Genomic DNA, 26,803 nt, shown 5'->3' on the forward strand with positions numbered 1-26,803 from the left:
ANANANANANAANANAANAGAGAGAGAGAGAGAGAGAGAGAAAGAGAGAGAGAGAGAGAGAGAGAGAGAGATTCAAAAATATTCTATATGATCGAAAAATAATTATGTGTACAACTTATTTAATATTTTACTGATGTATTTAAAAAATTAGTAATCCAAAATAATTCTTTATATTCTATTTTAAGAGAAATTGCGGCTTTTCCATCCGGTTGGATTTTAACATGAGAACATATTTTTGTTTTAAAATGATTCTGAGTTAAAATGAGCTTTGTATAATACCATTATTTCAGAGTACGTGCTTAAAATTATGAATTGCAACTTGCCATCCGAAATGTAACCATACCAAGTATAACTAAACGCTTATCAGAAATACATACAGTCATATTCATGCACTTAAAATATTTTAAATAGCATGATTATTGACGCAGAATATCCGCGATGAAAGATATTGCTATAATTTTTTATTTTTTTATATTATCAAATTTCTACTTCCTATATAAAAAATTGTTTATGGAACTCCTGAAGGATTATTGTTGTAAGAATATTGCTAATAGACTGAGATAAAAGAAGACAGTGAAAAAGCTAAAGCGAAAGTTGGAATTATCAGAAGCGTACTTTCGCATCCGATCGTTTTACATGAAGTTTCTGCTCTCCATTCGGAGTAGATATTACACGATGCACATTTGCTCAGCGCCATTTATGAAATTGTATTAAAACAACTTTACCATATAGTGACATCGAAAGTAAATGGCAATAATAATACCGTGGTCATTTTCGATGTTTAAATAAAGCCGTCTAGTGAAGGTAGTTATTCCAATTTGTTAAAAATTCTGAATTTTTTTTTCTTGAAACACTTTGCAAATATGAGTTTGTTATCATGAAATACAATGTTTCCGTAATATTTTTCAGAGAAAGAGAAACTGTGAAGAAAGATAGAGGAGGAAAGAGAAACAAAAAAAGAGAGAGAGACATTTGTGTGCAGAGAATTATGCAATTAACTCTCAATTTAAAATCCTTTTAAGGTTTATTTCAATATTGAAGATTTATAATCTTTTATCTTTATTCTTGAAATGTAGTGCATGAAAATTTCTATAACTTTAATTGAAAATATCGATTATAAATATATTTTTTCTTTGGGAAAAATAACTGTGGCTTAATTGTTCAACGAATTCGTAGACAGAAGCGAGATTTCAGAATTATTCTCTTTGTGCTTAAAGTGGACTATACTTTATCAAAATTGCAAAATTATATTGCGTTTTATATTAATGGCTTAGCATGTCCAAAGCGTTAGTACATTATCGTAACATTATAATGAAAGCTATAATATCGACGGCGAGTAATATCGCGGAGGGACGATGATTATCGTCCTTCGCGCATACGATCTCGTAAATCCTAGGCCGATTTTACAGCCGCGCGTTTACGGTGTAAACTTGTTCGACGAACAAAGAGCCGACGGTGATGACGACAACGTCGACGACGTCCGTTCACGGTAGGAGTGGCACTGCGCTTTGCGCGGCTCCATAAAGCATTGTCAGCAGCAAGATCCCGGTCTTGACTAAAGTGAATATGTCGCTGACAAGGACGTACGGTCGTGTTATAGTCGAGGAAGGCGACGAGAGAAGTGGTATCCACATGCTAGTCACGATCCTCGTGGTTCGCTCGATTTTTCATTGCAGACTGCACTTGAAATATTGTTGCTTACTCGACGCGTCAACGTCGTTTGTTCACTTTGCTCCATGTAGACACGAATTAAAAGTATTAATTAAAATTAGCTTGAAGAATTATTTGTGTAGCTAAGAAGCGATGTATAACAATGCAAAGTTCTTCCTCGTTATTAATAAAATATCTTATAGTTTTTCATCGAGGCGATCGTATTTTTGATTTCTCACTTTCATCGTTTCTTTTATACATAATCCATGAACCAACAGCGCGAGTTGTTTCGCGAGAGAATCGTTGAGTTCTTTCTAAATTTTCAATCGGTTGTATCTTGCTCGTACAGTTTCGGAGGGAATTCAATGCTGTATACATGGCTGCATTTTTCATGCAATTTTCAGGTGTGGTGCAGGAGTCATGCGTCGCGCCTGACAGGTGGTTTTTGCACCTTGTCTGTCATGTGAAAAGGTCCGGGATGATATCATTCTAAGAGAACAAGTGACACTTTAGATAGAACGGCTTCTGTATGATAAAGAGAGATATATGTATGCCTTGTGCTCGTCTCACAGGCCTAACAAGGCCTGTATCAAATGCTCATTCCCTTTTTCTCGATTCCATCTACATCAAAGCGGACGACGAATTCTGTTTTTCGCATAAAACTCGACGAAATGTTATTCAAATTACTGTTTTATGATAAGTTTTATTTAATATAGATTAGATTATTTAATATAGATTTAGTGTAAGCAATTTATATATCGGAAATAAGCGAAATTTTAATTTATCAACACATATTTTTTGACACTTTTGTTTCCTATATTACTTGTGATGCTGTGTTGCGAAGAGTGTGACTTACAAATTTTGTTTCTTTGAGTGTTAAAATTAATTTTTTTATTAAATTAAAATTTCGCTATTGTTATTTATTATAAAAAAAATAATATTGATACTTGTGAGATTGCTCAACATCTCGCCTCAGAAACAGTTAATTTTTTAGTTAAATTCTCATTTGAGATTCGGGCATTATTTTTGGAAGTTTAATCATCAAATTAATCATCAAGTTCCTTTTTTAAACAAAAGTCAAATTTTCCTTTTTATTATTTTATGATAAGTTTATTTAATATAGATGTAGTGTAAGCAATTTATATTTACAAGATATTCTATATTGTGATAACAGATTTAGTCTTTATGGAAATGGTTCACTCACAAGAAATTACAAATTTTGTGCCTTTCATATTCAAGCAAATGTGAACATAATAGAATATTAATATACGCTTTGCGTTATATGGCATTGCACATGTATATGAAACTAATTTTTGCCTAAATTCATGAAATATACTTTTTGTAATTTTAAAATACATTATTAAAATATATTTAAATGTCATATTTTCTACGTATTGTATTTTATATATCCAAACAGAACAACAAGTCATTATGATATCAAAATGACTCCAAAATGATCTAAAAGTCATTTTTCAATCATTTCCGATTCATTTTGACATTATCGTGACTTGTTGTTCTGCTTGGATGCGCTTACAGTATGTAAACTATACATATTGCAATAGACATTATTAAAGTGTACATAAATATTAAACACCCATTACGGTACTAATATAAATTACAATTGGATGATAATATTATGAGGAGAATATCCATTACTCTGTTAAAAGCGAAAGGATTAAGGGACTAATTCTGTAACAAGCTGGCATGACTAATATCCGCGAACTCGACTCGCGTCGGCAATTATCACATCGATAATCTGGATAATTGCGTATCAATAATCTGAACTGTTGCATGTCGCTGCAAACGCGCGTTCCGTTTTAACGTAGTTAACGATTGTTTTAACACAAACGCAGCAACATCACGCGCATGTACCAACTGAATAACTGTATCATCTACGAAATCGCTTACCTTGCGCACGGTAAATTCAGTTTCACATGCCGCTCGAGCACACAGTCGTGTAGTTGATTTGCTCGACATATTTGAAAAAGAAGAAAAAAATGGGAAAGCGGAAACTAACCAGTCGATTTGTTACCATTCGCGCGAGTGAAAATCCCGTTTCATTCAATCGGTACTGCATACGAACCGAATTCGATGGAACGTTGACAGGAATGAAATCTGATTCTACGTGAACGACATTTTTGCGGACTGAATAAATGACGCGCGACGAATGCCTAGACAATCCTGTTCTGGGAGATTTAAGATCGATCCGGTATGCCAATTTCTCGTTGATAGAATATAGCACGACCCTTGGGATATTTGGGATAACAACTTTAAGTTCCGATCCGCCGCGTGTAACTGCTATGAATCTAGAATTTGCAATTTAAATGCGTGTATTCCGCCGCATCTCGCACCACTGTTCACCATAAATCACTGTTCATCATTTACTATTGCGGCCATACATAACTGGAAGTTACCATTTTTATCGGATCAATTTCTTTAAACGTTTGAAAAAATGAGAATTTTTACAATTATTTTTTTTAAATTATAATACGAAATATTTAAATCATAGCTACTGATAGATATTTAATATTATAAGTGAGAGAAAATGTGTTCCTTATATTTTATCATTTTTTTATCGCTTATTTCATAATAAGCTTGACATTCTTACAAAAATTTTAAATTTTTAATAAATTGTTATACTTAAAATCATAAAATGAAGAATAGAAAGATTTTTCTGCTTTTCTTATCTTTTCGTCTTCTCTTATTCTCTCGATCTCTTTTAACTTTTGTGTCTGCTTGTCTTGGTTTCGACGACGGTCGTAGCCTTTATCAGCTCTTCCACAGCGCTGAGAAGAACGATAACTGAGATCGACTTTTTAATTACCTATCCTCACGTTCCAGTTTCGTACTTTCATGAAGTTTTCTTCTCAGCATAGCCGAGAACGTTGAGTTTTCATTGTGTGTGTCACTGATAATAAATCTTATGGTTGTGGCGTAGAATTTTTCAGATAAACCTCAAACTCTCATTATTCTCTCATCTCAATTCGTATGTTCGTTGATGACATTATTCTGCGGAATTATTTGATAAATTAATGATACATTTTTCGTTTAACAATTTAACAATTTACATAATGATATAAGAATATAAGAATTTATACAAAGAATAAATTGTTCTTTTAAATTATATGTTTTAAATTATATATGTTGTAAAGGTTATTGCTTATTATTTTTTATTTTATTTATTGCAATAAAAAGAAATATTATTGTATTTATTATAAAAATTGACAAATTTAATCTTATTATTGAATTTTTAATTCTTAAAATGTCAGTAAACTAAAACATAGAAAAGTAAAATAAAAATTAACGTTAGAAATTAGCAGGCGAGAATTAGTAGATTCGTTAATTCAAACTCACTGTCTCACTATGATAATTGCGATTTGTCACGGCGAACGACAATATCGGATATCATTAATCTCTGGAAAATGCATTCTCATTAATCGATGAAAAAGATCAGTAATTCCCTGTTATATGGTAATCTGAATGGCTGATGCTTTACTGCTTAACTGCATAAACGATAAATTGTTAACAAGCACTTAAATATTATTGAAGTATTTTCTTGAAACTATGAACTCATTGCACGGTACTTTATTTACACATTTATATGAAAGCTTCCGTGTTTTACAATTATTTATTAAAAGCAAAAACAATGAAAATGTTTTCCCTTATGAAGCAAAATTAATTTTGATGAAGCATAATTTTCTAAATTATATTGTTACAAAGCAATTAGATTTATAACAATAATATAATCGAGAAAAATATTATATTAAGATTAATAAAAACTTTTCAATTTAACAGCATGTTGTATTATTTTAAAAAATACATATATATATTTATTGATCTATCTAACTACATCAGGGATGGTATTATGTAACATATGCATAAAAATGCAGAAAGGAAACTTGCATGCGGATGTTACTTTTTTCCATCTGTGACACCTTCACGAAAAATAGCAATCATCGTAATTAATTTTATATTAGCGTTGTGCATTGCATTTTAATCTCAACAACTATCGCTTTTCTCTGTGCACAATTTACATAACTTCTAAAACGTATTCGCTTTTATGCAGAACAAACACATACTGAAATGTGCAAATTATAGTCACGTTGAGTTTTAATCTTTATCTCTAAATATAAAGACATACATTAGTACTAATATATAATTATATATCACTTGTATTACTATATAACTAAATTATTACATAATTTCAACACAACTTTTTATATATATTACTTTAAATACGAAGCGCCATCACGGTCTGAGTCTCGGTAATCTAAAGGACTGTAGAATGCAAGAGATCCAGTTCGATTCCCGGCTGAGGCAATATTTTTCGCAATAAGATTATTACAGATTTTTAAGATTAAATTTGAGAAATTTGGGGGATTATTAATATTTCAAATCGATTGCGTTGAAAGTCCGACAACCATCGGCAATTATAATTTCTGAAATTAATGCATTTAAATGAATATATATAATAGTTCAACAATCTTAACATTCAGACCGTAGTTGCACTTCGATACATTTAAAAGTAATGTATCTAACATAAACAGTATTATTTCCAATCTTATTGTCTTTTATATCTTTTTTTATTTATTATTAGCTTTTATTTATTCACAGATAACAAACATTTTTATAATATTTTTATCAACTTATTTTACCGTGTTATAAATGATTTTTTTCAATTAAGCCCGCATTTGTTTCTCGATGTACAAATTTAATCCGAAGGCAAATATAATATTTTTACATCGCAATATTTCTCCAATCTCAATACCAGATGTTTGTTGGTTACATAAAATGAGCGTGAAAAAGATCATTTTGCGTATGCTGATCTTCCAACATCGTCGTGCAAGAAGGACATTAAGCGGCACGTCTCTCTCGTTTTCCCATGCCGAAAAATTATTCTAAGTGCTGACCTAAGTGTTTCGCCTAAGTAGATTACTTGGACCTATAAACATGCCGCAAGCGATGAAAAATCCCGTACAGCATGTTATGCAAATCGTGTATCTGCATGGAAAAGACGTCACGTCGTTAAATTTGAGTATGACGCTTGACATCGATTTAAAATCGATTATGGCACTCGCGTCCGTGATCAAGGATGCCACAAGTGAAAAAACTGAATTTTTCGTATGGATTGTTCGTGATGAAATGCTTTTTTGTACTTGATCTTGATCAAATATGAAAAATGAAACTAGAAGCATTATGTTTATCGAATAATTCTTGAGAAATATTATTGCATTATTTTTGATGACGCCTTTCTTTGAATTTTTTACTGCATATTATTTTTAAAATACATTAATTATTAATGAATAACAATTTGATTTATTATTTATAATTGATGCATACACATTACAAATTTTATACCTTATTTAATTTTAATTTTTTAATTACTTTTTACAATACTTACAAATATTAAAAACAATAATAATTTAAAAGTATAAGTATGATGTAATTTCATATTAAAATTATAAATTTTGCATTTTTTATAATTCTCAGCATTATTATGTCGTATTTTTTCTCCGAACATATTTATTATATATTTATATTTATTATTTTTTTATTCAATTAATATAATATGTTATTTTACATTTTATTTAGCATTCTGTTTATATTTTATTTAACAATTTTAATTATCGTGTACGAAATTTTACATGACGAAATAATCAAAAACTTGTTTTTAGTTTTTGTTAATTTATTAATGTCTGCATAATTTTATGTGCGTATATTTATGTATTTCAATTTATTTATTAACGAAGAATATGAAAAAAATTACTAATGTATTTACAAAATTAATATAAATGCCGTTATAATTCTATTTTTTAATTTATTGGACAAATCACATCGTTTTAATATAATTTTAATTGTAACAATAGTAAGTTGGTTTAAATTAAAAAACGAGTTCTCATCGAACGTACTCATTTTTTACAATCCCTTATTATACAAATCTTGTTATACAATCAATATAATCAATACAATCAATACAATTATTTGTTACACAATCCATTGTCTTATCCTTATTTGTTGATATTTATTGTATTCCTTGTCTTATTGTTAGTAAACATTCACTTCGTAGAATACAATTAATTCAAAACTGCTGTTTTTGTTTCTCATACTGCATCAAAAAATATGATAGGCCTGTCTAATTTGAGCTCCGGAGCCAAAATGCAAAATCATTGACATAAAAAAATTCAATGTGGGTAAGATTTCGGGGACTGTAAAGTGTTAATACGCATCTAAGTAACACTTATCAACAGTCTATAGCTTCTAAAATCTTATTCACATTGAATTTTTTTACGTGGATAGTTTTGTGTGAATAGTTTTGGCTCCAGAGCTCAAATTGGACAGGCCTGAAAATATGATTATATTTCTCCATTTTTCCAGAATGACTCTATCTATTAACACTTCATTCTCCATTTTTGTTGCTTGATTTACAAGATTCTCCTCTCAAATACTATATATTCGTAAATTGCTATACTTTAATATTGATTCGTATTCAAGCCTGTCTGTTAATATGCGCTACCAAGATCTGTTTTCTTGCTTTCCTCATCGCACGATAATTTTAGTCCTCCTTTTCTTATACAGCCTTCAAATTTTTCAATCTTGACATTCGTTCAAAATCATCTTCCTTAGCGTCTATAACTCATTTCATGATCGTTCCATTACAAATAACTTATTGTTATCTCTACTTTATGTATCTTCTATTAACTGGTTTTATCAATCAAATATAGTTTATATTTCAAGATAATTATTCTTTTTTCTTTCATATGCTATGTGTTGTACTTGGTTCAACGGCATAATCAAGATGTTATTTTTGATTTGAATCTGCGACACGTAGCGGAATTTGTATTTTAAAGGTTTAAGCTTTATTTCATATTTTGCATGTACTATGATCAAAATTCAAAGTTATGTTAAGGATATATACAAAGTTCATTATTATTTATATTTCCTGCAGGCTTATGTTTTCATATATAATTAAGTGTACTCTTTTTCAATTAGGCGACGCATTACATCAGTTATTATGTTGTAGCTTCCTCTATTGTGCGCTTTGATTTTTGGCTTCATGCGATTATCATTACATGTAATGTTTTTCTCACATACATGTAAATTGACTTACGTATTTATATTTTATTTATAATCCTTACTCACAATAAATTTTATTATTATTGTTATTATCTTAATAAGAAACTAGTACATGATATATTTGTCAATTAAATTGGTAAGAGGCATTAAAGTGAATTTATGAAGTTTGCGTTCTTATGAATAGTTGCAATTATTTGCGTCTTACCCTTTGTAATAATCATTTCTCCTTCTTTTCTAACTAATTTTTGCTGATTGAAGATAGTTGGCAAAAATAGTGTTACTGCGGTTAAACCAGATTAATTGCTAATGACTCTGACGAATCAAAGGTTATCGCCGACGGCCATCAAACTAATCCCAGCGAAGCTAGTCCAGATTTTTACTTAACGTTTTTCGCTCTCGCCGTTTCATTTTAATGAAATGGAACGGAAACAATTGTTAAGATAATACCATGTTCTATTAATCCTTTCTGCTATTTTGAATAATTTCAGTCATTAAATCTCAACTAAAGGAATATTTTCTTATAATATATTTTCTTTCTTAATTAAGACATGGTGCATCTTATATACATCTAGATGAAACAATAATACAATAGGAAAGATTTTTTATTTCTCGCTTCCCCTCCCTCCTCCCCCTCCCTCTCTCTCTCTCTCTCTTTCTCTGGCTAGAAAAAATATTTGACTTACAAATAATACTTAAGAAAATTATAAAATATTTGATAGTATTTATTGTTTATGTCTTATTTTGATGTATTTATTATTCTTGTCTTAATGAATGAAACATTTATAAAATATAGATGACGTTATACATATACATTAATTTTTCATTTATAAAATTTACTTTAATTTATTTATTTAATTTATTTTGTTTTTTACTGGCACTTTCATTTTTACAAAGTATACTTCATATATTCTTGCATGTTTTATTCTCATTTGATTTTCCATTTATTCATTATTTTGCTAATCCATTCGTTCGCCATTTACTCACAATTATAGCCAGTCACAGAAAGGTTGCAACACTTTTTTCGATGGGTTTCGGGCTTGCTCATCGAGGGCTTGATTCTTATTTATAGATTTAATTATTTACATTCAATCGCTTTATGAGCAAGGCTGAGTTCGGAAAACCATCGAAAAAGAAATGTTGCAATCTTTCTGTGACTGGCTGTACATTCACAGGCCCAAATATAATATAATTGTTTTGAATTCCGATGGGACTCGTAGCATGCAGCACTGCAATATTAAAATAATCGATTGTTTCGTTTTATCTCGTACATTGGCTGCGTATCAAAACGATACCCACGAGTTACATCGGCCGATTTTCCATTTAATCCTAGAAGCTGATTTAACGGGTGTACATTTGTTACGGGCATTAGGCGCGCTCATTATTTATCTCGGACCGATAAATTCCGCCGCGGAAGCGGGTGTTTAATTTTACACGCGTCCGAGAGCAATAATTGGAGGATGAAAAAGCCCCTACAGACAATTATTCGCGCGTATTTATCGGAAACGAATAAGCCATCGAAAGATTCCAAAATATGAGTTTACAATGCTTTATTGATTAGGAGTAATGCCATTATCGAGAAATTAATTTTGGCTCTGCAAACGTGACAATAGCAGAGTTACAATTTTAATTGTATTTGTAGCGCGAGAATCGCTCTTACAATCTACAATATTGTTCTACATTTTTCAAGAGTTGGAATTTGTGTTTGTTCTGTTTCTTTTAAGAATAAATGGAATTTAATTGAAATTGAACCGTGAACGTAATTGTCATTGAAGGAAATTTTCACATTTTATAAAATATGCAAGAAACGTTGATAATTAAACTTCCACTGCGTTGGAATCACTCTGTCAGTTCAAATATAATTTATGTCCAACATAAATTATGCTACTAAAGTAACTCGATAATTAGAACGTAATAGTATCATAATGCGTCAGAAACGTACCTCACGATTAATTAATGCGTTATTAAATTGCAATGCCGAATAATTCACGATTACAATCGCATTACAATTGTGCAAATGTATGTATATATGTGTGTGCGTGTGCGTGCGTGCATGCGTGCGTGCGCGCGCGTGCACGCGCGCGTGTGTGTGTGTGTGTGTGTGCGTGCGTGTGTGCGTGTATATATGTGTGTATGTATGTATGTATGCGCTTGGCATAAAAGTGTCATGTATATTAATGATTGTGTTTACCGACCTATTATTAATAGTCATTCAACTTGAAATTAAGGACAATAATGTAGACTAATTTATCTTTCCAAGAAACGTAATTTCTAAATTAATGTTTCCGTGTTGTACAATTATTAATAAATTATTTTCATCACTTTTCGCGCAGAATCACTGAATAAAATCGTTATAGTCATTCTTTTATTATTTTTTTTATTCTAAACTCTTTAGCTATGCGAACCGACTTCCGTGTAAAATATGTAAAAATTAGTAATCATAAATATATTTATAATATTGTCATGATAAGATCATCATGAACGAAGCGGTTCGTGAATTCTCCTCTTTTTAGAAGCAATTTGGGATTTGGGAAACAAATAGGGATTTTGCGGTTCAATGTTCACACATTCAGATCTTATTCGAAATTTCGATGTGATATTTTTTTCTAAATTTCTTTCCGTTGGTGAACAGTAACATCCGATTGGCGACACATTGAGCGCTGCTTGTGCACCGCAGGGATTTCCTTTGGAAATTATAACGTGAATAATTTGTCGCAATATGCAACGTTTGTTGCGCCAACTCTGAAATACTTCTTTTTGGATGCATTTTGATTCGTCCGCTTTTTAAAAACGTCTCCAAAGATTCTGATCTGTCAACTTTAACTTTTGCTTAAGTTATGATTGTATGGAGCAAATATTCGTATTTCGAGGGAGGAAATCATTTCTGTTTTGAATTATACAAGCTTGAATTATTCAATAATATACATATTTCACAAATTGAGGGTTGTATTATATATACATGTATATATTACGGTTATACTTTGAAATATTCATTAAATACAAATTGGAGGAAATTAGATTATTGCTTATAATAAAATATTGACTAGAAACCTGTGAAGTTTAATGTTAATTGATTCTGCAATATATACTTAAGAGAGATTTTGCCTTTCAATTAATATAAAATATAATAATTAAATTATGTGTGTAAATTAGGACATCAGAAAGATAATTTAATTAAGTAATATTTACAATGTTACATAATCATATAAGAAATATTTCGGAATGATTTCGAGCTATGGCTAGCTGTGCGCTAAGTGGCGGAAAAATACGTGAAACCTTGCCAAGTAGAAATTATTTTTCTGCAGACGCCAGGGAACCTGCTCACTTGGGTATTCTGTCAGAATTAACTGATAAAATTTCTTTCTATCTATTTTCTGAGCGTCAGCTATATTTCTTGAGTAATAATCTGTAAATAACGAGTCGGCCATATGCGATGGTTTCCTGTCATCATTTCAGTGAAATCAGCAGTTAAAATACGATTTTACTCTTGCGAACAATGAAATAATAAGAAATTGTCAAAATATTTGATGTCGAGCAATAAAAAAGCTTCGAAAGATAGTGTTACCCATTTAACTTTCACCGAGGAAATGCTCCCTTTGAATGCGTCAAGGATTTCATAGATTAACAAAGAGTATTGCTTGCTTATATATCCTCCTTCTCAAATCGCTCATTTCTTCTCGAGGGAACTGAAATTGCTCGCAAGAGAAAACTTCCATTTCAACTTTCGTTAAAGCACGCCGAACTTTTGTCTGGAAACATTGTCGATGAAGGAGGTGCGATTCACCAGACGATAGCATTTAACTTTTTGCGTGTGAAAGGTATGCTTTCACATGCATTGTTGTACATACGCTCTGATTGATGCATGTACGAGAGGAATTCCGGAAGTTGAGCTGGACGTTGGTGTTCCGGAAATGTCGTCTCTTGCTCCACTGTCCAGTCTATGACCGGAATCGAGCCTTGAATGTTAGCTCTTCCTGCGCGAATTTATCATCCCGAATCCCTGAAGACCAGAGAGGATTTCCCATCGTACCCTTTCGACTCACGATAATGCGAATCGCCTCGAGCGAATGGATTAAGTTAGTTTGCACGATCCGATTTTTCACATGAATCACAAAGAAAATCGACAGATCGAAGATATATATACAAGTGATTTGTTTGAAGAAGTAAAGAATATCTACAAACATGAACTGAAACAAATAGGATAACTTCGGTATATACGGCTAATAAAAACTTAATTTATTTATTGTACTATTTAACTTTAAGTTACCACACTTCAGTCACGGTTATACTATTATTATGCGAATTTGGCTTTTCCATTTTTCATCACATGTAACTTTGAAATGAAAAAAGCAAAAGTAATTCAATTATATAGTTTTTTGGAATAATAATAAAAATTTTCCTGGAAAATACTGATAATAATAAAGTTAAGCAAGAACAATATTTTATTGCAAGAAATTGTCATCATCAATTAAGAAAACAATAAATTGAAAAGTGAATTTTTTTTCAAAAATTACTGGGGACAAATTCGCATTAGTATGATAACTGAGGATTAAGTATATAGTGAATGAATTATATCAGTAAAAACTTTGTACTATCTACTACTGTGAAGAAAATGTTAGAAATCCAAAGTTATTCTATATTAAAAAATGAACTTTTTAAAATCCTTGTATTTTGTTTCCCGTAAGGATAGGATATACGGCTACTCATGGGAGAGAGGTGGGATATACAACTGAAAAATTTACAAATAATTCTTATAAATAAGACGTAAAATGATACAATAACTTATAAAATATGTTTACAAAGTTTTATTAAGCAATAAAGGATGATAAATATGTATATGAAGTAATAGATAATAATTACAATCTTTTTACATTTTATTACAAGTGTTATTATGACGTGCGGTATATATTTCGTGTAATGCATTTATTACATTTAGGGCACTGAATTCAATCTGCGTACTTTGTATGGTTTGAGCATAAATCCCGTTTGCCAAAAATGCCGTATATCCCTCCCCCCTCTAAACAGATGGGATATACAAGAAATCAAGCTGAACAAAAAATATAGAGCTAAGCACTTGTTTACTATACATCATTCTTTACTATCCCTTAGGCTTATGTACCACCAAATAACCTTAAGCCTTTTGCAATCTTACAATAATCATTTTAATAGATGTGATTATGATATACAGTTGTGCTATTCAGTACATTGACAAATCGATTCAATTGACAATAATTTAATATTAATATTAATAGAAGGAAACTGAAATCATAGTACAATACTAATATAATTTAAACAAAACATATAACAAAATAGTTGCGTGCATATTATCCCTACTCTTTCTACTTTTCTGACTTCTATGATATAAATTCTCGCGTGGCGTAAATATCGAAGTTACTCATAATAAACTCTAATACAATAAACGTAAAAATATATTTGCTGATCAGTAAATATATTTTTATAACAGTATATTAATTTATAATACTGTTAAATTCAGAATGTTATTTCCAATTTGAGTTATTTCAGGTCGCCACTGCTTCTACCTAATATATCGTTAATTAAACTAAAATAATAGAATTAAACAGTTTAAGAAAAATGTGTATTAAATGTGAGATTCAAATTTAGTTTATTATTTACTAAATGCATACATCAATATGGACGTTGCTTACTTTGAAACTAACCATAGAAATGAATTGATTTGCATTTTGAGATACATGAAAATTAAAAATAACAAAATGATAATTAATTCAGGGGATTGAATTACCATTTCTTTTTTAATATTTAACAATGCGTAACATTAAATTCTCGTTATTGCATGCTGACTTGACTATTTAATATTAACTATGACTATTTAATATTGTTATATTCTTTGTTATTTGTTACACTCTTACATCAAGTGTAAGATGTTTAAACTTTTTAATTAGTCTATAATTAATAATAAAAAATACGATACAAATGATTAAAAAATGATTTAAAAAAGGAATATTCATTATGTATGAGATATTATTCCTTTTTTAAATTAAAGAATGAAAAATCTCTGGAAATAGTATGGCAGCAGCACTGACATAAAAAAGGTTAGGAACGTTTTAGATAATGTAACATTACTCGATGGATTGGAAATCGGAAATCCATGGATAAACTCTAACGCGAGTGGCTTCGATCTCTTCCATGCAAGCCACGCCGGGTTTCGTCTTTTTTTTCAATCGATTCCGGCGGAAGATCTTCGAAAAGTATCTGCAGATCTTCCGCAAGCGAGGGTGGTTCCCAGGGAACGCAAGGATCTGTCATAACGACCATACGACACACCTTTCTTGCCTTTCGTGCAGTAAGGACCCTCTTCGTGACCTCCTTGGCAAAATCTTCCTTATCCCTTCCCGATCCTCTTGGGGTGTCTTGAGATTTTTCTGCTATTGCAGCACTGTATGGAATATCATCGCTGAATTATCGGTAGTCAAATGTTGGACGGTGAAAAATTCAATTTTTGAGTCTACAGATTGAAATGATAGAAGCTCGATGGAGATATTCTACTCTTACAGAGATATGTTTGCTTCTAAGTGTAAATATTGTCTCTGTTTTTTACGATTCATTGTTGAATATTAGTAATAAATATAATATTCGGAATAATCAGTGAATTTAAATTAAAAAATTGTATTTAAATAAAGTGAAAGATAAAGAAAATTAAAAAGCTTTTGGAATACAGTTCGACAAAGATAAAATCTTCTGAAAATAAAATTCTAAAGATAAATCAGTTGAAGTCCAATTCCGAAAAACCTAAAACCGGAACTAACCTGCTTTTCAAAGCTTTCTTGGTGAGTTTCCTTGCCATATTGGCTTCTTGGATCTCCTTTTTAGCTTTCTTCACATCTTCCGTCATGTCGGCGAATTCCTCAAGCGGTACTATCATCTTTTGAAGGAAACGAATTTTTTCTTCTGTACTGTACTTTCTAGTCAGCTCTCTACGCTTATAAACGCGCAAAAATTCCGTCCAGCATTCTCTTTTCTTCCGTCTCATTTTGTCCTTGATTGACGATTTCGCTCTGATGTCATCCTTCGCTCTCATTCTCTCGTCGATCTCGCCCCATTTTTCATGATCTTTGATTGTTCGATCTGTAAACCTAAGATCGAAAATTCAATATATCCTTTTCTTGTAGATTTTAGAGTCAAGGAAGAAAGAAAGATGACAGTTGGATCAGAATAAGTTAAAGCAAAAATCATTCAAATTCTAGTGACATCAGGAAATTTCAAAAGTTACTAAGATTCTATCAATCTTAACAAAATCGAGATTTTCAAGTTTTTCTATCTGATATGTTAACTTTTTTTATTAGAATATAATACGGAATGTATAACAATAATAATAAAATAAAAAAAGTACTTTGCACGCACGCGTGCGTTATAAAATAAATACAAAATTAATAAAAAGTTTACATATTATTAATATATAGAATGTCTATTATAAATATAGAATTAATATACTTATATAATTGTTAAATATTAATTAATTTTAGATTAATTATGAAGCAGCATAATATACAAACAAATTAAAAAAAGAAGAATAGAGAAAGAGAGAGAGAGAGAGAGGTATTTTTATATAATACATATAATATTTTTATATATTACATAAGTATAAAGTCAATCAACATGTTGAAAACTTCCTTTATTAATAACATTTTTATAGAAAATTTTCTTTATTAATAATATTTTTATAGAAAATATTCTTCTAATTAAAAAATAAGGAACATTTATATTCATCTTGTTAAATTGCACGTCATACCTAGTTTTTCTAAATACAGTTCTGCGGCAGCAAATGTCAGGTTTGCAAATAACTTTACATGGCTTCGTCAACCTGAAAATGACGGGCTTTGGTCGTTTTTTCCGCACCTTCTTTCTACGCTTTCTCTTGCTAATTTCCTGCATAGGAGATTCTACAATCGCTTTCACCAACGAAGGCAAGGGCTCTTCCGCCAACAAAGGCAAGGGCTCTTCCGCCATTGCTTTCTCCTGTTCAACGTCTTGCGCTATTTCCGCCTTAGAAATTTCGATGGTCTTGGTTTTCTTTGGATATTTTTCTCGCTCTTTGACTAATATTTTCTTGGGTGATATTTTCGTCTTGAGTCCTGTTGCTTCATCTATCAGCGAATTCTTTTCGATTTTCCGACTGATTTTTTTCATACGACTCACTTTCAAAGGTAAAGTATCTAAATCCTCAATATCTTCATATTTTTGTTTTTCCTACGAGATCCAGAAATATGGTATAGATTGAATCAACAGTAAAATAAATCCAATTGTTTATTTGTCTGTGTGCGTTCAATTATTTCAACGATATTAGATGCGGCTGTATAGGATATATGTATGTTAAAATTTGTTATGTCTTAGACATAATTTTTTGTATTGCTATCGTAATTGCTAGTAATTTTTGTTACACATAAAAGTACCTTTATTTAGATCTAAAATAGTTAAAACTTAAAAATGAGGGATAACGTAGGTATATGGTGTCGCTGCACTTATCTTAATGTCGAGATACTATCGTGTCTCCTAATTAAAGTTTCAAACAAATTATAAATAATCGCTTGAATACAATCTTTTTAATAATGATATTCAAATTTGAGATAAAAAATTGTAGCAATGAAAAATAGAAGATAATAGCAATGGATGAAAACACAGCGATAACCTGCGAACCTTTTGATATCTTTGAAAATGATATCAAACCGTGAAAGCCTAAAAAGCGCGTTATCAGATAAAATTTTTCAAAAATAATAATGATTGATTTAATAAATATTAAGTCAATCATTTTTCTGATTTGATATAAAATTATTAATAGTTATATATAATTCGAAAATGTTATGAATTTATATCTAACAGCTATATTAAATTTTGTCAAGCATAATTATTATTTAGCGACATTTCGCGCGACAGTACATGGGCGATAAATCACACCGAAGAGTAAAAGGTCGCAGTCGAATGAAAGATAGATGAAATATTACAAAAGTTCTCTAATATATTGCGGTTAGCTGACCGCGAGTGTGATATATTAGAAATTTTATTAAACCCTGAAAATAAAACGTTGGAAGAAGAATATAGTGTAAAATTAAATATATTCAAACGACACACAACTTTTTATGCTAAATTTAAACACAAAGTACAATATCTTTATGGAAATTTAACTGAACAACTTTTTTAATTTTTTATTGTTATTCAAAAGTTATTAAACTCTATTTCTGGTTAAATCGAAATTTTAATTTGAAATATATTTTGATCAAAAAATGATATTTATTATTAGATATATGATATTTTAAGTATTATCGAATGTTTATTTTAATATTACCGTTTTTACAATCTCAAAAAATTTGTCTTCCACTTCTTGAAGTTCGGGAAACTCATCTTTAAGTTTTCTCTTGAATATAATTCTAGTTCTCTCTCGTGGTTCTTTTAACTTTTCTTTTTCAATCTTTTGTTTATTACGATCGTTTATTAATCGTTTATTCTTCTTTCTTTCTCTCGAATTCATCAACGTTTCCTCTATGGTAGTTTTCGCTAATTTGATTTCTTTCATACGCGTGTCTATTGCTTTTACGAAACGAGTACATCTCTCCAGATACTGGCGTCAGATAAATGCAATGAATATCACGTTCATTTTTATTTCTCTTTTTAACTAATGTTTTTATTAAATTTAATTTATAATATGACGAAATTAAATCCATAATATAATGAATTTTAAATAATAATTATTTAAATGAAAGATTAATTTGGTTACATTTTTGTCGAATAAAGAATGTTATCAGATATCGTTATATCTCATAATATTATTTCAGAGATTTTTTTAACTTCTGTCTGTTGCATGCTGTTAATAAATTTTATGTGCAATATTATAAAAAGACAAATTGCCGATACTCACCGACGTAAAATCGTTCCTGTCATTTTTATCAAACGAATATAGCGCTTCCGTCAACTCGACGAGATAAACATTGCCAGCAGAATTTCCGACGGCCAGTAAAGACCCCATCTCGTGTGACGCGACCGCAGTTAATTTTTGCTCGCATAGTTTTACTGACAAGATTGGTTCTTGTAGTCTTATTAGAAGATCCCATACATCCAGCACGCCAACACGCGTCGCTACGTAAAATATAGAATGTCTTGTTTTGTTCCAGCAGCCACATTGTGGGCCTTCTGTTATAAATCTAAAGATTCAGATAATTATATGAAAATCTTAGATTTTATCAGATTATGTTCAATTAATGTGTTCTATCCTAATTGACAAACAATTGCAATAAGTGATTTCATTTCTATTGCCATAAGAATTGATTCTATATTTTAGGATATAAAAAATTATTCGCCTATTTATGATTATTTCAGTACACTGAGAAAAAAAATGTAGATTTTAATAAATATTTATTCGAATAGTGTCAGTTGAATATTTTTTTGGTACAAGAACTATTAATTTGATTTACCTATTATTATAATTTATTTAACAAATATTTATTTTTCGCAAATAAATGTTATATTAGTACAATTTAAACAATTATTTATTAAAATTTAGTACATTTTTCTCTTAGTGTACTGAAATAATCATAAATGAGCAAATAATTTTTAAATTATTAATTTCATATGAATGTTTTAATATTAAATATCAATTATCTTAGATCTCTAACGTCTTAATCATCTGTATCAATAATTACTTATCGCAATAAGCGATATATTATAGACTTATATTTCGCTAATAAAATGAATCATGTAATGATAAATAATATATTTTCAAAGTTTGCGATTTATGGCTTTGGTTGAATAATTAATAATTTTTAATGTTTGAAAATATAAGTACATAGCATTGAATTATTAAACGGAAACATATATATTTTTTTATTAAGCATTTTTGGAGTCATTAAATACTGAAGTGTTATCACATTTTTCTAATTATTTGTTGTTATTATTTCTTGTTGGTTTTAATAATATTTTTGCAAATATTTCTTTGAATGTTTCGTTTTAAATGGAAGAAAAAAAATACCTCGTTGATATAAGACTACTGTCCTTAGTGTCTTCCGCCCAAATGCGAACTGTGCAGTCGCCTATAGTTAGAAAGATTTTCGGATTGAAGCCACTGCGATCGACGGAAAGAATTGGGCCGTAATGAGCATTGAATCTCAAGGCCATTTTCTCGGCCGGTGTTCTCGATTTTTTTGATCCACTGATCACGATGCCGTTTTCCAAACCAAACATGAACTTCGTGCCTACGCTGGATTCGTAGTCGCCTGATGAAACTCCAATTGCTCGATCTATCTTCTGCTCATTTGGCGTCTGAAGATCGAACACGAGAACTTCGGTTGGTTCACGCAACTTCCTGATGTCCCACCACATAGCACGGCCGTCCGAAGAACCCGAGAAAAACTCCGTATTACTCTTCGTGGCGATCCACTTTACTACTGTCACGCAATCCCTTCACGCAAAAATACAGGATTTTTATACACGTTATTTAAAAAGTATGATATATTAATATTTCACAAAAGAAATTTGATTATATCTCTTTATTAATTTAATTATATTCTTTTATATCATATAATTATTTCAAGGAAAAAGCAAATATCTTTCTCATATATAATGTCGCTGCATTTTTCACAGATAAAACGAAATAAAAAAAAAAGATGATTGGAGTCGTTGTTTCAAACGTGATATTAAAAGAAAAATCACGTACGACATGACAAATGTCATTTAAAAAATGTAACGAAACTTAATTGAGAGTGGAAACGCGACAAAAATAACATTTTAATCATTCATCATTTTGTCGCGCGAGCGCGAAATACGCTTTAGACCGACCAAGACCGGGGCACTTTGGTACTGAATTATGAAATCCAAAGTTCCGACGTCGCACCCAGGCATGTTCACGTCTAGATTACCTATGACTGAATTGACGATGAGACATTTGAACCGGAGTGCTGCCAGTCCTGATGTCCCAGCTGCAAACTTGGCCTGACACCAAGCCACTAACAAGTATGGAAGGATCTCGGGGATTAAACTCGCTGACCACCGTGGCAAATGGAGCCTCCAGTGCTATCCATGGCTTATTTGGATTGTCTATCATATGTTTTTCGAATATTCAGATCCGTCATTTCGCGACATTTCGGTTGACGATCGTACAAACAAATGGAAAAACATAGCGTTATTTTTAAAAGATTAAAAAGTTACGCTTGTGAAATTCGATTTTATGCCATTAGAGCCGTATCGTTAAAAAATACATACGTTGAATAAAGTGTAGCTACATTTCCGATACGCGAGAAATGCAATATCGTTGGATTTTCATGCCTGATTTACTCGTACGTGTTGTTTAGCTAGTATTTCACTCGTTATAGTAAGATGATTGTAATTGCTGGCATAAAAACATTGCATGTTTCTCGTTCAATGAATCAGTAACAATGTATTGTTGCTTGATTGATCAACATTTTATCAAATGAAAGTGTAATATTGAAAGTGTAATATAAAGAAAATTGGCATATTCGATCGCTAAAACTGCATTCCATGTATAACTTTTTAATTTAACTTTGCGTCGAGATGAGAAGGAAACGTCTGTTTCTCATATAAAAAAGTTACGATATATCAGTAATTTCTATTGTAATAAATTTAATAATATACATTTAATTTATTTTTATCATAATGGAATTATATCGACAAATATTTTCCATACATTTTTTGTTGTAAAATTTACGTTATTTAGCGCAATAAAAATTTGAGGCTATGTTTTGTTGGGTGATTGTCGAAAAGAAGCTCTTAATGTACAAAAAATCGCATGAATTTTCGTGAAATGAGATTGTTATTTATCGAAGAAATTTGCGTGCAGTAAAAAAATGGCCGTTACTAAACACGCTGATGCAGGTTAAGGGCGGGAATTTATTGCGGACGTTGTGCAACCATAATCAAGTGCGCCGTCTAAATGCAGTCAAGGCTTTTACGCGCTTTTTCCACCTACCAATTTGCCAGATATACGCAATGTTGCTGTAATCTGGCTCGATTCCAAAGAAACAGTATGAGACCACCATTTTACTGCCTTCGTCTGGCGACCAAGAAATATTGTTCACCGATCTCACCGGCGTTTGAGGATCCTCGTAGACGTTCACTGTCCTGAAATAAAATTCCAGACTGTTACTGACTTTGTTACAGTATAAAATAATATCTTTTAACGTGATAATAATACCATTAAAATAATATCTATATAAAATGTGTCTGACATAAAAATATGGGATTTTAATATTTTGAAAAATAATATGAATTTCTCATTCTGCAAGTGGATGATGAACTTTGTAATATATATAAATCCTTTTGGTATTAATATATTGTATTTGATAAATGTATTACCGCGATAACCTAGTTTACATCGTGGAAATTCTCTGTATTATTTCCATCTCCGTTTTTATCGTACATGCCCTAATTTCCATCTATTAATTTTAATATTAAATTTGATGCGTATTATTTTACCTTACATTTACATTTATCTTATTAAAAAATGCACTTTTAAAAGAAGAAAAAATAAATTATTATTTCGGCGATATTTTTTTCAAAGTAGTTAAATTATTAAATAGTATAAAGCCGTCTACAGTTTCCGCATGCAAAAATCGTTAAAGTTTAAAACAGAGAAAAGCAAATTTAGCGGTAGGATGCATAATTCATTCGCGTCCACTACGACTTCGAAATCCTGACATATGTTCGGATACCTTCGGGCTCGGCCCGGGTTTAAATTTTAAATCTTTTGATGGTCGAACCAACGTAGTCATTCTTGTCCTCCACGAATATATACATTTTAAAATTGTCCATCTGAAATCGCACGAAGTTCTATGCGTGATATCGACGTATTATATGACAATGGAAACTCATCTATTCAGATCTCTTTAACTCATTGAATTGTTTACGATTGATTACGGCCACATTTGTCAATACTTTTAATAAATATTTTATACATTTTACTATATTATTTTGCTTCACATTAACAATATCAATATATGTATGAATGAATCACAATTTATTTATAAGCTTTGTACATAAAGTATAAATTAATTATGACAAAATTAAATTTTCACCTGAGACCACGAGGTTTCACTAATTCTGTAGGAATTATATCGTCGAAATAGTGTTCGTATATATTAAGTGCGCCATTCTGAAGGACATTGTGCTCCATTTTCTGTGAGAAAAAAAACAATAATGTGTTTTTATATTTTCTGTAATAAGATGTAGTATCAATATCTAGAATCATGCAATTAATCTAGAAATTAATTATTAATTATTAATTTTTAAGTTTAATATCCCTTTAGAATTTTAATTAAATAAATTTTATCTTAATAATACACAAATGTTTTCGATAATTTATTTAATATACTTGAAATAAATTCATCAATTTCGGCCCCCAATCTTCCTCCTTTTCGACTCGTCTGCGAAATCTTGTTGTAACTTCCTCGTCTTTCGGATTGATTTCCTTCGGCCAACCACCCTCGAAGTGAAACATTCCACTACTCTTCGTCTGGATGCTGACAGTTTGGGCCTGGAATTCCATAGGAATGATTGCTAGGACGGTAATGTGAAATTCCACGGACTTGAGCGCTGGATTGCGTGTGTTCTGACAACTCTATTTCCAGTTGTTCCTCTCATTTCTTAACACAATAAAATAAAATTAATGATAAAATAAACGCGAAAATTTATGATTATTTGGAATGGCTTTTTATATCTTATATTTCTAGTAGCAATTTCATTAGTTAATTTCTTCCAACAATAAACATATGACAATAAACTTTTGAGATATTCTGCACACAAACGTAGACTTCATATTAAAATTATGAGTTATGAAATTGTTGTTGTTCTCAAAATAATGTCGAATGTCTGCTTTAAATTGCCTCATTATTAAACAAAATGTGCTGGTCGTGTAAAATTCGTGTGATGTACCGTCTTTCCATGTTGCAGTTTCGTAGAAAGTTACACATTTGTGGCATCAGGTAGCGAACTCTACGAGATGCGCGGATACTGCGCCGTCAGACGCGTCAGTCTGACGCCAATTTTACCGCAAGTTACGTCTAGTTTCGTTAAAGTAAAGCGAAGCTGATTTTTGAATATATTAATAGAGTTTTTGAACTAGAGTTAGAAAGGTTGCCGCAAGTTGAGTCGTAGTTCGTTCTCCTTTACATCTGATCCGACATTGTAACGCTAAAGTCATTATTATAACAGAAATCTTGAGTATATAATCTTACAAATTAAATTAACAACTTAAGAACTAAAAGCCAAATTTTTCTTACAAAGTTAATGAGTTTTGGTATTATCAAATAATTAATGTTGAATTTATTAAAGTATCAAGAATTAACCTCGTGTAAGGCAAACTGTTTGGTGTGTTGCATGCCGACGTTGCAGTGAGATTTTATAATATAATGGGCCATAGCGTCGGGATGTGGCTTGATCTCTTCGTCCAAGTGCGGACCACATATGTCGAAAATACATTGTTTGCCAAATTCAGCGCGTGTTTTTAGAAAAACCTGCTTGATCTCCATTGTACCGTATTCAGTATAAATTGATGATTCCCACTCGCTCGTGCGAAGCTTTCCAAGTCAATATCTAAAATATGAGGAATTGGCGAATCATTCGAAAATGTCACACATGTATTCCCAGTTTCCCACATGTGTTCTGCCATGTGAAATTGCGCATGATCGGTTTTTCTTCTCATCGCAATGCGATATTTATCGTTTTTTTTCCTTTCGATATAACAATTTTTTATTTTACTTGAGAAAAGAAAGGGGATTTTGTTGCTCAAAAAATTTAACTAGATATAATTCTGAAAATAATTTTATTGAACTTCAGTGATAAAAAGTTTAACATTCTAGCCATCAGTTTAAACATCCTATATAATTATTTTGATCATTCAAAATACTAATTATCTTCATATTTGAAACTAAATAAACTAACTAAATTTTTAGATATTTCAGCAAAATCATTCTTTTTGTGTAACAGTATAATTTTTTTAAGGAAACTTTAATAAATAAAACAAAGTTTCGGAAATAATGACTCATTTAGTTTTGACAAAATTCATACTTCGGTATCGCCAAAATATTGTTTAATTATAATTTTACAGATTCAATTAAATTTTGCGTTTTGTTATCCGAGAAATATCAAAATTAATTTTCCAAGCTATGGTATTTCTCGTCCCAAGAAACAATACATTTTTTACAAATATATTTTTGAACGTATTCTCCGTTATAATATATAAAATATATTCTTTTTTTCGAAATCAGGAGAAGTTTAAAATTGTATTTAAAATTGTATTTTAAAATTGTATTTTAAATAAAAAAAAACACGGATTTAGAAACAGAATAAAAAATTAAAGATTTTTAGATGTTTGCACATCTTCATTGATTCACTATTAAATGTATTTGGTTTAATTAATATGTCTCTCTCGTTTTTTCGATCAAACTGATTGAACGGAAAACATTAGTCGACGAAGATTGTTATCAAGAGTTTTATTCTTCTTATATTACTACTTGGTTCATCGAGAATCGCTGATGTAACTACTTCTTTACGATACGATCGTTCCTTACTCTCTGATGTGCGTCCAGCATCATGCTTGTCACGTCTACGTGAAAAATTGTTCGCGTGATCAAAAAATTTAATAAGTTCCACACAAAAGTTGTTGTTTCTTAAGATAAACTTTCTAAATTTTCCTAAATTTTCTTTAAATACAATATAATGAGATTTTTACTAATGCTAATTTTTTTTTATGCAAAATTTTTTATGCAAAATTAAATAAAAAAATTTTATCTTTTATCTTAGCTTAGTTTTAAATTGGTGTCTCAATTTATCGTTATTTCTTTGGCTCAACGCGATCAGAACTATTTATTTTTAATTTATCAAGAACTATTATATAAAATTATTATATAAAAATAAAGCCATAATTCTGTAAAATAATCCCTAAGCGATCGATGAAATTACAGTAACTTCATATTGCGCAATTACAATTATTGATCGTGTCTATATTGATGTCAATATTATATTTACATGATATGAGTATTATTTACACGATATGCATCAATAATATTGATCGTATATAGACACAGCTTTAACAGTTTACAATTTTCTACAAAATGATATACACTACTTTCACATACGTGAAAATACGAGCGTACAGATTTAAGCGTTAATCGGTTTACTGAAAATTTCTTTTAATTGAAATAAAAAATTGAACATCTGCTGTATGAAACATGTATACTGATATTTTTATTAATTAATGAAAATAATAATATTATAGTGATTTATATACATTTTTTATATCACATACATAATTGCTATCAATTGGATAATATTAATTATATAAATTAGCATATTAAAAATCTAATAGAAAATAAATTAGTTCTCTCTTTTGTATAAAATCTCATTCTAAATAGTGAAAATTGCGAGTTTTGAAAAAGAATAGCTTAATTTTTAAGAATGAGATTTCACTCCTCAAAGTTAGATTCACTTTAAAAGTTTAAGAGAGCAATAAGAATTAAGATATTAAGATGTATGTGAGATCAATCAACAGAAAAACATTTTTCCTTGGTAGTTCAAAAAAGTGCAGGAAATGAATTTTCTGAATTATTTAATGTCAACTGTGTGAAGTAATTCACATGGAATTTCAGGTTATTTGAGTTTTTCAAGATTATAATAAATCAAACATAACGAATATCTAATGAGTCTCAAGGTATATTTATTTGACTTGTATTACATTTCAAAAGAGATACTTAGCTGAGTTTCTTCGTGACTATAAATATGCTCAACATAGTTACACTATCGCGATGGGTCGTTTAGCATTTGAAAGGATCTGTTGTTTTCCCGGTGTTCCTCTCCAACTAGCTTTTTCTCCTCTATACATCGTAATTTCCTATCTCAGTTCGTAGGGCTCAATGAACTACGATGCCCTCATCAGCTAATGGCCGCGGTATCCGTTTGTTAGCTTCCGCACCGACCACGTTCGATCAACAATCATCAACGGAGGCGAAGATTCGCATTGTTTTCGGATTCATACATCACGTCGCTAACGTTGCTACAATCTACAGAACTAACACATATGTACGATTGTTAAAAAATTGTGTATACC

The 26,803-nt window shown here is 30.5% G+C and overlaps 2 protein-coding genes across 2 annotated transcripts in view; both read right to left on the reverse strand.

Annotated features, from left to right (window-relative positions):
- The window catches only part of LOC105626991, a 25,657-nt gene extending 4,982 nt beyond the window's left edge, over nt 1–20,675 (reverse strand). Inside the window, exons 1-7 of the mRNA XM_012208274.1 lie at nt 20,604–20,675; nt 19,718–20,146; nt 18,611–18,893; nt 18,041–18,313; nt 16,490–16,947; nt 15,507–15,833; nt 14,865–15,136 (exon numbers count right to left, since the gene is read on the reverse strand). Of these exons, the coding sequence (XP_012063664.1) occupies nt 14,865–15,136; nt 15,507–15,833; nt 16,490–16,947; nt 18,041–18,313; nt 18,611–18,893; nt 19,718–20,146; nt 20,604–20,629 (2,068 nt within the window). The 5' untranslated portion in view covers nt 20,630–20,675. The remainder of the gene's footprint in view (nt 1–14,864; nt 15,137–15,506; nt 15,834–16,489; nt 16,948–18,040; nt 18,314–18,610; nt 18,894–19,717; nt 20,147–20,603) is intronic.
- A 942-nt stretch (nt 20,676–21,617) lies between these two features.
- On the reverse strand, nt 21,618–24,227 carry LOC105626992 (dynein intermediate chain 2, axonemal-like). Its single transcript, XM_012208275.1, has 4 exons — nt 24,045–24,227; nt 23,072–23,317; nt 22,776–22,876; nt 21,618–21,822 (listed from the first exon to the last, which is right to left on the reverse strand). Exons 1-4 carry the CDS (start codon nt 24,225–24,227, stop codon nt 21,618–21,620), a joined length of 735 nt encoding a protein of 244 aa, XP_012063665.1.
- Nucleotides 24,228–26,803: the final 2,576 nt, after the last annotated feature.

Source organism: Atta cephalotes (assembly GCF_000143395.1).
Source record: "Atta cephalotes unplaced genomic scaffold scaffold00007, whole genome shotgun sequence".
Lineage (NCBI taxonomy): Eukaryota > Metazoa > Arthropoda > Insecta > Hymenoptera > Formicidae > Atta > Atta cephalotes.